Source organism: Clarias gariepinus, chromosome 15 (genome assembly GCF_024256425.1).
Source record: "Clarias gariepinus isolate MV-2021 ecotype Netherlands chromosome 15, CGAR_prim_01v2, whole genome shotgun sequence".
NCBI classification, from domain to species: Eukaryota; Metazoa; Chordata; class Actinopteri; order Siluriformes; family Clariidae; genus Clarias; species Clarias gariepinus.
The window spans coordinates 11,692,351-11,706,091 of record NC_071114.1 but is presented as its reverse complement, the minus strand read 5'-3'; the positions used below and the strand labels follow the sequence as shown (position 1 = coordinate 11,706,091).

Below are 13,741 nucleotides of genomic sequence, written 5' to 3'. Positions count from 1 at the left end.
TAAGTATGTTGTGTCATTTTATACCAAAACAATATATTAATTTACTGTAGTCATTTTGGCAGGGTGTTATTTTTACTAGTCCATTTTTTATCCCTTTTACTCATGTAACATCATTTAATGTCTGTTTATTTTAATTATTTTTAATTAGTATGCAATTATTAAATAATAAAACCGCCTTTAAATCTGATTATTATATAAATATACAAAATTTGGCTAAAAGGTTTTAAAAAATCATGAGCTTTTGAGGTTTACCAGGTCTCCCGGCCTGTAATCATTTTTGTTAAATGTTGTCAATATCAATTTATCAAGGAGATTAGAAAATATTGATTAATAATAAATGATTTCGATGTTTGCTTTAGTTTAAAATTTGCAAGTATTTAAACTCCTACCCAGTAACGGGGGCCTTTATTGGCTTTGTGAATTACATGAAGAAAAGATTAATGATGCCAACCATATCATTTATTTCTCAGAGCATATTATCCATTTGTGCTTTTCCAGTCTGAAAGTGTGTTCTTTTACAGATCTAACACAGTACATCTTGCACAACACATCTCTCTCTTTCTCTCTCTCTCACACACACACACACACACACACACGCACACACACAGACACACATTTGATATTTATTTGGACTATCAACCAAATAAATATAAAGTTATAAATATGATATTTATTATAAAGTATAAAGGGTGTTTGTGCTTCACTTCCACCAGTTCAAAAAGACAAGCAGGCTTTTTTTTTCTAAATTTATAATTTGAATCCCTAATATCCCATGGTCCTACACTTATAAATGTTGGTTACAATATAGGTATGAGAATGGCTAAACTAAGCCTTAGCGTTTTTCCCTTTACTTTTAGACATCATTCAGAGAATATCTTTAACAACTGATCAGTATTTTACTGGATTATTTAAGCATTAACACATCCTTTGAGGTGTAAGACTGATGAAATTAGTAATAGCTACAAGAAGTGACGGATGATTCCGTTCTGCAATGTGCATATTACCTCCACCTATTGCTGTCTCATTGTGGATGAATATTCATGCGTCTTGTTTCAAACAATAGAGTAATACTTTTGGTTGCTGGGACTGGATTTTGAGCTAAACGGCTTCAGACACACAGCGCCATGCTTCAAAGCCAGACATTTTAAAGCAGCCTGATATATAGCCTTACACTGATTACTCCATTTAAAGCCTCATTTTGCAGCTTGCATAAACAGTGTGTGTCCCACTCGGCACAATGCTGAGACTGTGATTATTCCTTCATTCTCCCACCATCAGCCAGCAGCACCAACTGGCTTCTTGGCCCTCTGGTGAGCTCTGGCATGTGACTGACTATACAGTACAGGCTTTGTAGCACTAATGTATTTCAGTTGTGTGATAAACACACTGTTTTTAGAAAACAATGGTTGATCCTGTCTATTGCTGTGGAAAACATTTTATTTTCATGGGATCAGGAAAGAAGTGTGATTACATTTTGTAACTATTTGTAATATTTGTTTGTATGGGTTAATGTACTGTAGTTTAGGAAAATTTATGTAATAAACTTAATGTCACATAAACAAGTCTTTTACTATACATAAGCTCACACTAATAGTAGGAAAGAATCATAGGACTAGCACCAGACTAAAAAAAAACAAATTAACAGGTTTTTTTTTCTGAAATATTTGGTTTTATTGTTGTCATTTATATATTGGTTTGGGATATTTATTGCTACCATTTATTTCATTTACAGTGTCTGTTACAAAACATATTTTTCAGTATGACAGTGTCTAAACGGCCATTTTCAGCTGTTGGCTTGTAATTGCTTGTTTATGAATTTGACCATACAGCAGTTATTCCAGCAATAACACATCATTTGTTTGCCTAGAGAATAAACTGAAGTGGTTTTTCCTGTAATGGTGCACCTGCACCTAAAATGCTAGAAAAAGAAAGTAATTTTTCATTAACACATTGTACATCAACAATTTAATTATTATCTTGTAATTCTTTGACAGTTTTTTTGCAAGCCCCAGGAGAGATATCCCACCTTGTGCAGAGCACATGGCCTACATCCCCTTTATGTACTGTATGTATGCTAGTAAGTGGCATCGCAGGTGATCCGTGTAGGTGATGTATGGATTATCTGCAATGCTATGAAATACAGTAGCGTTATTCTTTAATATTTTAGAGGCTAGTTACAATGAAAACCTGCTTTACAACAATTGAAACATTATTTGTGCTCCCCTAATTTATTGGTTTATAGCTAAAAGTTCATATGGCCAAGGACACAGCCCTGATGAACCTCAGCACGTTCCCAGGCTTCATTCAACTATCTAAGGAGATTACACCATTTTCTCACAAGCCATCGTGGCAGCTTTAGTATGCTCTCCAATCTCAGAAAAGTAATGGGGATTTATTTAAATTGCTCAGTGAAGAGCACAGCTTTGGCACTCTCGTAACCGAACTCCGTGAAAGAGATGCACTTTGTTCAAAATAACCTTTTATGAACCATCAGACCACCAGAAGAGTATTATTATGTGAAAGAGGTTATTACGGAAAATGTCCTGCACTGCCTTTTGTTTGTCTGAGGTCGTGTAGTATCAACTGACACAAGATGGCTCCTTACAAATGCTTGAGTAATAGACTCTCCCAAGCCATTGTGCTTCAAAACATCAAGGTCAGGTCTTCAGGGAGAGGAAGAGTGGAGTGGGCAATGTGGTGCTGCATCTGATTCCTCTAATCTTCTATGTGGATCTGTCTTTGTTGTGCTATTCTGCGTGCCTAGTACAAAGAATATAAAGAGACAGATGGAGTGAAAAAAGGAGCTGTCATTTTGTGGGCTTTTTAAGGCACCCTTAGCTTTCAACAAAAGCCTTGGATGTGTTTTGACTTTTTTTGTTTTGATTGTTTGTTTTTTCCTAGGCTCTTGGTTTGATACTGTCTGATATTTTGCCACTCTACAGCAATCAGAACAATCTATTCACACTCAACGGTGCATGTATATAGTTTGCAACTTACTGTACTGATGACTTCAATGGTTCCTTGTGTTAGGGCATGCACCTTAGTGGAAATTTTCAACATAAATAAATAAATAAACAAACAAATAAATAAATAAATACAGTGGTTTAAATTTAAAATAATAAACATTTATTTATTTTTTTATTTATTAAAAATACCACAATCCTTCATAGGCCAGACCACTGTTATGCACGGGATGGTACTGTCCTGATTGAAGTACAGTCTGCTATGCTGCCACTCTACAGCAATCAGAACAATCTATTCACACTCAACGGTGCATGTATATAGTTTGCAACTTACTGTACTGATGACTTCAATGGTTCCTTGTGTTAGGGCGTGCACCTTAGTGGAAATCTTCAACATAAATAAATAAATAAACAAACAAATAAATAAATAAATACAGTGGTTTAAATTTAAAATAATAAACATTTATTTATTCTTTCATTTATTAAAAATACCACAATCCTTCATAGGCCAGACCACTGTTATGCACGGGATGGTACTGTCCTGATTGAAGTACAGTCTGCTATGCTGCCATGACCCTTGAAATGGAAACGATATTCCATGATGAGTACCCTTTTGCCTGTAGAAGCTATTGAAGTGTAATTGAACAAGAAAAGGGTGCATGCTATTGAATAGTGAGGCCTAATGTGTTACTGCTATAAGAAACATGTTTAAACTACCCCTTTGGAATCCATTATCTATAAAGTAGAATAGTCTAAAAGGTCCTCAGTCATATTTGAAATGGTTCATGTCTTTTTTTTCTCTCTCTCTCTGCATACATTTTTAAATCTAGAGTGCTCATCTCTTCCTCTCCGAGGCCTTTTTTCCCGTCGAGTCCTTGTTAGCAGAGACCTTGGACCCCAAATTCAAACTTCACGAGATAGTTGCAAAGGTATGTTTATCCAGTGAATTCAGTATGTTAAGTGCTTCTTCAACTCTTTATCTGTGGTGATGGTATTAAGAATTGTGTGCATAGTTGGAAAACGTAGTTTGGAGTAAAGATCATAACCTTAATGTGACACGAGGACAGATGTTGTGTGTTTGTGGGGGTGTGTGATGTAAGACTTTTGCTTAGTGTCAAGTCCTTTGCCTTACTGTTACTTAAACCTTTGTCTCCTGTTATGAGTCTTTAAAGTGTGCACTATGCATTTCTGTGACAGTTTGCTTCCATGCAAAGTAATTACTTGATTATACTTAACTCAAATCACGTTTTTGGATCACGTGTGTGAAATGATGATGCATGCGGTTAAATATGCTGTATGGAAGACTTTTGTTCACTTTTTACATATTTTCCTTTTTTATTCTTGGATGTCTCTCAAAGTCGTACACTGTGAAATGTGTCAGTTTAGAGAAGACGCTTAAAGGCAGTGCACTGTGTTTTTCTCCCCGCCAATATACCCTGCACATAACAAAAACACTGATCATGATGGATCAGCATACTGTAATTTATTCTTTACATAAATGCACATAATAGCAAGGGCTTTCAAGTCAAACCAGGACTTTTGAGTTTGCAGACTAACAGAGCTCAGTTGTAAAAGTAAAATCTACATTTATTTTTTCTATATAATCCCCTGCAACACTAATGCACTAATTTCACTAATGTGATTGGACAGGCCACCCAAATTTTTGGGAATTGCTTGGGGTGAGGTCAGGACTATACGGGGGATGTTGCAATAACTCCCAGTCGAGTTTCCTGTCATTTGTTAGCGCTGTTCATGAATGACTGTGTGTAAAGTTCCCAAAGGCAGAAGCTTCTCTTCTGACTGTGTTCTGTGTTGATTATCAAGGGTTAGGTTTTCCACCTATTGAATGTTGGCACCTTGGTGCGGATTGTTATTCACTGGCGTAGAGCCCCTTACTAAAGGTCTCATCACCATGCTGTGCATGAGGTCTTCAATTGGTTTGTTTATGACACAATTGTGCATTTGTTTCTGTTTTAGTCCTGTCTCTGCCCCTGACCTGTCACTGGTCTCTTACCTGTGTTTGGTTCTTGATTAGTTTCATATCATATCACCATATCATATGTGCTTGGTGTCTGTGTGTTCATTGTGAAGTGTCGACAATAGTCTCTTTTGTTACAGTAACAAGCCATAACATTTCAGTTCTAGTTCTCTTTGCCTTTGACCTGTGGTGCCCTTTGTTGGTGTGATGAGAGCACAAAGATCAGCATGTGGCTTCAAGCTGCAGCATTACTTTATTACAGACCATTGCTCACCCTTTGTGTCTTCGAAGACAGTGATTGCTTGAATAAAGGATGGTCCCTGACAGTCCATTTTTCATACTAAAAATAACAAAATGTTTATTTTTGCATTTTAGGACTGAATAACATTTCATGTAAACTTTGTCAGAATAAAAATTACGGAATGCCTGTGTAGCTCTCATAATCACTAGATAAAATCCAACATGTCTAAACGCCAGCAGTTATCTTTTAATACTTAAATATTAATGGTTAGTTCATCATTTGAATGGTTTTAGTTTAGGGGGTTATGTTTTGTTGATTGAAAGTGCTATTTCCCGTTACCACTTTGGATTACTGCCATGGATCTACTTACTGAAATGCATACCTTTTTATTATTTTATATAACTCACTCACTCACTCATCGTCTATATCGCTTTATACTGCATTCAGGGTCGCGGCCAGACTTAGGACACAAGGCGGGGTACACCCTGCACAGGGTGCTTATATATCGCAGGGCACACACATACACTTACACACCAAAAGCAATTTGGGAACACCAGTTAGCCCAATCTGCATGTCTTTGGACTGTGTAAGGAAAACAGAGTACCCGGAGGAAACCCACCAATGGAGAACATGCAAACTACATGCACACAGAGATGGGAATAGAGCCTGGCCGGAAATTTGAATCCAAACCCTGGAAGTGCAAGATGACAGTTGCTATTCATTACACCACTATGCCACCCATGCTGTATAACATTTTATTATGCAGTATTTTGATTTTTTTTTTTGACATTTGCTAATCAGCTCAGAAACCTTTTGGCCTTTTTGAGATTTGCATTATAGTTAGTCTCAGATCTGATGAGAGAGAGATGCCTTCAACACATATATAAATGCAAGTGATTGTCCACAACAGAGGATCTTTAATTTTTAGGAAACCTAATTTGCTGAACTTCATCAGGCTTATACATCAGCTTTTCTATACACTTAATCTGGACCTTTTCAATATTTCTCTTGGTGTATCCGGACATCGGTACCCCAATTGATGGCTTGACCTATTTTGGTTGTATTGTTCACAAAAATGTAAAAAAGTATTGGGATTCTTTTTGTATACCAGAAGTAGTATTCATTTTGATTTGGAATTCAAGGAGTAAAACAGGAAGTGTCAAAATATCAGCACAGAAGGACTGAAAACTTTCCTGAATACAAACAGGGAGAGAGTAGGGCAAGTTTCCAGAACTACACACACACACACACAAAGGCTGGGTTGTGTTTCTGATCCAGGTCTAAAGGTCTTGTGGGACTACACCAAATGGGACACTCTGAGACAGAAGAAGGAAAGAAAAAGTTCATGAAACATTCAAAGAACCAAGAGTGAATTTACAGTGCACATCTGTCCAAAAGGTGTCTTGGCTCTATAATTCTCTTTTGTAAAAAACAAATGTCTTTCACTGGAATATACAGTATTTACATTTTCATAAATATATTCACAGGATGATTTAGGACATGTGTGTTATGTTTAGTGTAGTGTTTGTGTGTGTAGAGTATGTGTGTGGGGGTATGTCTCTGGTGAATCAGATGATGTTTTTTTTTTTTTTATGCATGCACCCTATTTTTTATTTATTTATTTTTTGTTTAAATGACTCCTGCAGTCTCATGGACCCTGCCCCCCACAGGGGGCAAGATTTTAACAGTAATGCATGCACATGATTCATAGCTCTAACATGGATGTGGCACACCATAAGCATAAGCAGATTTCCCATGTGCAATACAGAGGTTAGTGCTCATGCCTATCTTATTCGTATGTGTGTCTTGTGCAAATTTGTACATTTACACCAGCATATGCCAGTATTCCTTACAGAATCACATTAAAGAAAATATAAATATAGAAACCTTATAATAAAAAAAAAATTTTCAAGTCCTATTCAGCATGTCTATAACATTATGAAACAGGTCAAAAACAAGAATTGATCTACCTTTTTACCTTTCTGTACCCATTGATTTTTTTTCCCTCAATGTTGAGGTTTGACTGAAAGAACATAATAAGCAGCCAGGCTTTTTTTTTTCTTTTTTATATTTTTTAAATCCTTAAATTAAATCATAATAATAACTACTAGACTTTAAGATGAGCTTTTCCAGTTGTAGCCAAATTGATTTATAGCATTCTAGAATTAGAAAGGTTTTAAATCTAGGTTTTATCTACTTTGGCATGAAACCAGTGTAATAACTACTAGCTTGAGATAAGCGCTGGATAATACAGAAGCCCTGAAACACAAGGAATGATCTTTTGTAAATGACTAAGTAGTTGTTCAGACTTATTAGCTTATTACCTGCTCCTGTTAGGAGTCAAGTCAGCGGACCATTTGTCTCCATCTAACTCCCACATCTTCCCTTGCTTGTCTTTTACACGCCAATCTTCTGTATGTCCTCTCTCACCACATCCAGAAACCTCAGTTTGGGCAGCTTCATGACTATCCCTTATACCCCACTCCTCTGCACATGTCCGAACACCCATCCCCCCCCCCCCCTTTTTTATTCTAGGTGTTTTTGTGTAAAAAAAAAATAATAAAAATTATCTGATCTTAGGCAAACAAATATCAACAAATAACTTTCTCAAATTGTGCCATTATTAATTTACTAAAGATAAAACATGCAGGCATTACTAAGTGCTCCCTTACTGCTTTCACAGGATTTATGGGTATAAGCCAAGTGCTGGTAATCATCAGTCCTTGATTACATCATCAGCAGGAGTGAACACCTCTAAGCTAAGGTTTTGCCAGTTGCTTGCCTGTAGCTTTCAGGTGTGTGTTATCACACAGGCAAACTGCAAGAGGGTAAGCCATGGTTTTAGAGCAGCAATTGTTGCCTCATATCAATCTGAAAAAGAATTATAAAACCATTTCCAAGCAATTTGGAGGTCAACATTCTACAGTGATAAAGATTATTTCCAAGTAAAAAGCATTTAAGACAGTTGCCAATATTCAAATAAGTAGCCATCCCAGGATGGTGTCAGATCCTACAATGCACAGAGAACAAAAATAATTACAAGAATTACATCTTAGCCTCAATGAGCATGTCAAATGTTAAAGTCCATGACTGCACAATTAGAAGAAGACTGAACAAATATGGTTTGTTTATAAAGGGCTGCTAGGAAAAAGTCTCTTATGTCTAAAAGATCATGAAAGCATGACTGCATCTGAACAAAGCACAAGGCTTCTGGATCAATGTCCCAAATCCCCAAATTCTCAGTGAACTGAAGCAACGTTGTAAAGAAGAATGGGCAAAAATGTTTCCATAATAATGGTGTCATTCAAGAAACAATTACTGTACATCAACTTATTGCTGCTAAAGGTGGATTGAGCTATTAAATCATGGGGTATTATTAATAAATAAATTATTTATTTATTACATTTTTAGTTTTGGTTTTATTTTTAGTAAATAAATAATGGCACAGTGAAAAAAAAATTATATGATTTCGTTGATGATTTTTGCCTACTACTATGTAGTATGCAACAACTATATAATTTCACACAAAAAACATAGACTTAAAAGAAGGGGTACTTTTGGACATGGGAGAACTTTTGAACATGACTGTATTTATAAAGCCTAAAGCTATAGGAACTGCTTTTATCTGTTTATCAGTGTCCAGTGGATGTAATATCCAAAGCAGTTGACCTACATCTTTGTAGTTGTTAAAGGTGCAAAATGTTCGATTTGTAGGTGTTTGTCAGCAATTATGTCCATTATTGTAATCTTGTATTGCTGTGTTTGTACCTTATTGCACACACTTCAGTCTTTAAGCAGCATGATGCCATTACTGGCAAGATCTGGTCCTTGGCTGTGTTTATTTCTGGCACAGTGACGTATGAGCTGGTTTTGGTGACTTGGCATATGACATGTGTGTCCAAATTATACTGCCAATTTGTGCCTGTAGAGTAACGGTAATTACTGTGGATTTCTTTAACCGGGTTGTCAAGGTGACTCACAGCCACTCAGGAGTATTAGGTTTTAGAGTTTTTCTTCTCCCAGACTAAATAAATGTTTCACTTTAATTTTACCCAAAGTCCTTTCTACTGTATCTGCAAGCTTGGCTATTGACACTATTTTAGCATAACCATTAGAAGATGATGATTATACTTATAATCCCTGTATAATCAATTATATAAACACCCCAATTAGACTAAGTATACATAACAGTGATATTATGATTGGTATATGCGTATTCCTATACATAAGTATATTGGAATATATACAGTATATATACTAAAAACATTATAAATATTTTCTTTTGTAGATGTTAATATAAGTTTATGTCATTCATCATAAACACGGATGGTTCTTACAGTACAGTACATTCATGTGCACATCTACAAGACATGTTTATAGCATGCTTTTATTCATTCTTTGATAACTGCTTTATCAGGATAAGTATATCTGTGCATTAATTTACTAAACTAGTTCATATTTTACAAAAATAATTACTGCATGACGGGGTTAAAAACAATCAGCAACTGCATAACCCTATGCACAATACTATTAAGTCAGTGGGCCTCAAAGTGGATGAGGAGATCTGCAGACACTCACAAAGCCAGAGGTCAGTGAATTTATTCATTTCAGTACAGTGGAGGAAATCACTAGCCCTCTTTATCAAAGTGTGTGTGTGGGTGTGTGTGTGTGTGCGTGCGTGTGTTTAGTGGAATCGAACGGGTTTAATAAAAACCTTAATAACTCAAAAACCGTCAGCCTATATATCATATTTGAGCCTAATATGTTTTGTTGGTGGAAAGTTCAGAAAAAAAATCTGCCCGCGAAAAAAATTGTGATGCTCCCTATTTCTTTTACATGGTAAAACCTATAGCTCTGTAAGCATAGTGTTTGTTGTGTAGTGTACCTTAGCACACAACACCTGATATCATTTCAATTACATAAGCCTTATATTGGATAAATATTATATACCATATGTGGATAAATATTACATCATCATACTGCTTTAGATTTTTTTTTTTGAAGAAGAAGAAGAATATGAAAATTCTCTGTGGGGTAATAATTCAGAAAAAATAGTTCTGATTTGTATCTTAACGTGCGATGAAACTGAAATAATGGCTAATAATAAACACTAAGACTTCATTACATTATAGAATTGAGAAACATTGCCCAAGTCACAGGAAGCCATGTGTTAAATATAGATAAATTGATGAGAAATGGTCGTGCAATCTGCACAGTGCCGCAGCACCGATGCTGGTATAAATGAATTCCCTGAGCTGACACTAGAGCTGTATAAGAGTCAGCCTAACCCATTCCTCTTGGTCTCTGTGGACTTCACCCACAGGCCACTTTCTCTTTTCTTTAGGCTGTTTGAGCCAGGGGAGTTTTCACCCAGACTTTCCAGTTTCCGCACTCATTTTTCACTGAGATTTTCGGGCCGCAGCTGGGGAGAGGTAGCAGTCAGCTCAGCACCATTGCTTCATAGAGTACAACATGTGTTTGAGTTGGCGCCCCTCAAGTATGCTCTGTAGGCTGGCATCGATCATATCAATGACAAAACATGCACATACATACTCAATCACTCCTACCAACTACATTCCCCATAGTCCGTGCCCAAGACCTCTGGGATGAATAGTCCTAAAGCAAATATGAGGCTTTCGGTATCAGAGGAAAGTTTAACATGAAGATAAATGAACGCAAGTGTATATTATTCCACAGGCTATTTTCAAGTTAAGATGTGTAACTTTGTTCTGTTTTCATAAATGCTATAGCTGTATATTAATAACGGCATCAGCATATAAAAACAAATTGGAAAATAGAAAATCTATTCCATCCAAACTGCACAACAGACTATAGAGTTTATGCAGAATGATGAAGTAAAAAAATAATAATTTATTGATGATGGACATGAAGGAAACTGGGCAGCGGTTCTCAGGTTCTACTGCTGTCATCCAAAAGCGTTTTTCGATTGGGCATCACAGCAATGCACCTAACTCTACCTATTTATTTAAACCCAAGTCCTGTAGAGAAAATGTTTATTCTTCACCTAGAAAAGGTGTTACATGAGGGTTGTACAGATTTGAAAAGATCTTTTAGGAAAACAATGATTGTTCAACAAGTAAATATTCACCAATTTTGTGGTTTTGCTAATGGGGAGAAAGCACTCATACAGGAATGAGGAGAGGCAAGGAGAGCCTGAGGAGAGACCCATGACCACAAGGAGAGTTTGGCAAGAGCATAACGAGTGAGGCATCAGAGAACGACACTAGCCCCTGCGGCCCCTAGCGGAAGTTCGTGCCAACACTCTCCGCAATCTTGCCAACTCTCTCCTGGATTACATACAGCAGATTGCATGCCAACACTCTCACTGAACTCATAGGACTTCTCCTCGATTATTCCTCAATCTCCTCAGTGAGTAGTCAGTCTTCCTGTCCTGCATCCACGAGATTGGCAAGAACCAGGAGAGCCCCACAACTTTGGGGAATGGCCAGCATGTATCAGCAGTGAGTCTATGAATGCCAGGAGAGTGTTATAAGAGAAATGTATCAATTTATTTCTTGTGAAAAGTCTACAAAAAATATTGGATATGTCCAATAATTCCGTAGCTTTCTGCCGATATTGGTGAGATTGAAGAGAGGCTTGGGGAGTTTACCGAGAACTCAGGAGCTCCAGGAAATCTGCAGAAGTATGGCGATTTTCTTGCTAAAATCACTCTCAGGGCAAATTTTCATCAGGATCCTGCATGTATAAAAAAGACAGATTTTTAGCTTCATTGATCATGAAGGTTCTCCCATGCAGCTTATTTGAAGTTCAGAAAACAAAGACTCACTTTCAAAAACAGGATATTTGCTGATCGCGTAAAGGTAACTGTCAGATAGAAAGAAACGGCTGGAGGTCAGAATAATGGATTGGTTTTACTCTGTTATAACAGAGTGACACAAGATAAGTGACACAAGTTATGATGAATTAACTGAGCTTGGATTGTCTGGTGAGTCTACTTTCATAGAACTGAGAAACTAATGGTTGACAAACAATTGTAGGTTTCTTCGACAGGCAGCAAGATATCTGACAGTCTAGCTACCAGTCAAGAACTGACCTGACCTGAGATATCTTAAATGGTTTCCTGGGCTCAAAGTGACAATTTTTAGAGTCCATTTGAGTTATTGGTTTAGACATTGCGGTGACCTGACAAAGTTAAGCAGTAGTGTCATAAACCGCTAGATTAGCAAAGATACAATACAAAACTCATTTTACTTCTGTTCTATACACAAACAAATGCAAAATAAAATGAACTATTATTACCACTACACCTTGTACCACAGATTGTACTGTACCACTGGCACCAACGCAATTGTCAATTAAACTAGTATTTCTTTTGGTAATAAATGCAAAGTAAGGTAAATATTTTTTTTTTCAGATGTTTTAAATAATATCCAAATAAAATCTACTAAATGAACTAAAGTAAATTTAAATTTGTCCTGCGGACTACAGTATAATTGTATAATAAGATAAGAGAAAAGAGATTATCTTTGTTATTCCACTGAGCCTAAAATAGAGCAGTAAACATAGCTAATGATATATAATTATTCATTAACTAAACCTTTGACATACACTGCTTGGCCAAAAAAGTTACAATTTAAATAAGCATATACCAAGCGCCTTTGATTGGATAATTACTTTAGTAATTATATGCTAGCAACAATTCTTTTAACCCTAACGGTTGCAGTGAGTAGCTTCTCATTTATTAAATACCCATGTGGAGAGACAGATATTATGCTTGCGAAAGATTTTACTGTTTTAGCCCAAGTAAAACAAAAGTATGCTAGGTATATTAAATCAAAGCATACTTAAATGTACTTGCAGCCAGACTAATGACTAGTATTCTTGAAGATTGCTACTTTGGAACAACTAATTTTGTCATAAGTGTATATAAGTTGTAATAAAATTGTACAAAAGCACAATTTTAAGTGTATTAAGTATACTTGTGTGTGCTAAAGTGGAACAACTTTAGTATACAGTGGTGTGAAAAACTATTTGCCCCTTCCTGATTTCTTATTCTTTTGTATGTTTGTCACACAAAATGTTTCTGATCATTACACACATTATTATTAGTCAAAGATAACACAAGAAAACACAAAATGCAGTTTTTAAATGATGGTTTTTATTATTTAGAGAGAAAAAAAATCCAAACCTACATGGCCCTGTGTCAAGAACTAACCTGGAGTGACCAGAAGACGTAGCTTTAGCGGTTAGCCCTTGTTGCGTGAATGGTAAACCCAAACGCGGACGAACACGAGTGAGCAGGATAATCATGCTATTTGATCTAAGGACTCTCACGAATGGGGAGCAAGGGAAAGACACAATCTAACCCGCGTCCTATAAATACACACTCGATCAGGATTTTAAACCAAGAAGGTGAGTACTCACGGTTTGAAGAATTCCGACGTAGCATCGGCGACTCAATGACTGAGCGAGGTGCTATGGTTTGTTTACCTCTTTTATACTTCCTGGTTCGCGACCGCTTAACTTCCGGGTCCTAGTGCTGGTCGCGTTCCGAGTGTGCATGACAGTACCCCTCTG

At 36.5% G+C, this 13,741-nt stretch overlaps 1 protein-coding gene across 1 annotated transcript in view; it reads left to right on the top strand.

The window, feature by feature from the left end:
• The window catches only part of LOC128543257 (inactive N-acetylated-alpha-linked acidic dipeptidase-like protein 2), a 318,759-nt gene that overhangs the window by 248,464 nt on the left and 56,554 nt on the right, over positions 1 to 13,741 (top strand). Inside the window, exon 11 of the mRNA XM_053513625.1 lies at positions 3,794 to 3,892. Within this exon, the coding sequence (XP_053369600.1) occupies positions 3,794 to 3,892 (99 nt within the window). The remainder of the gene's footprint in view (positions 1 to 3,793; positions 3,893 to 13,741) is intronic.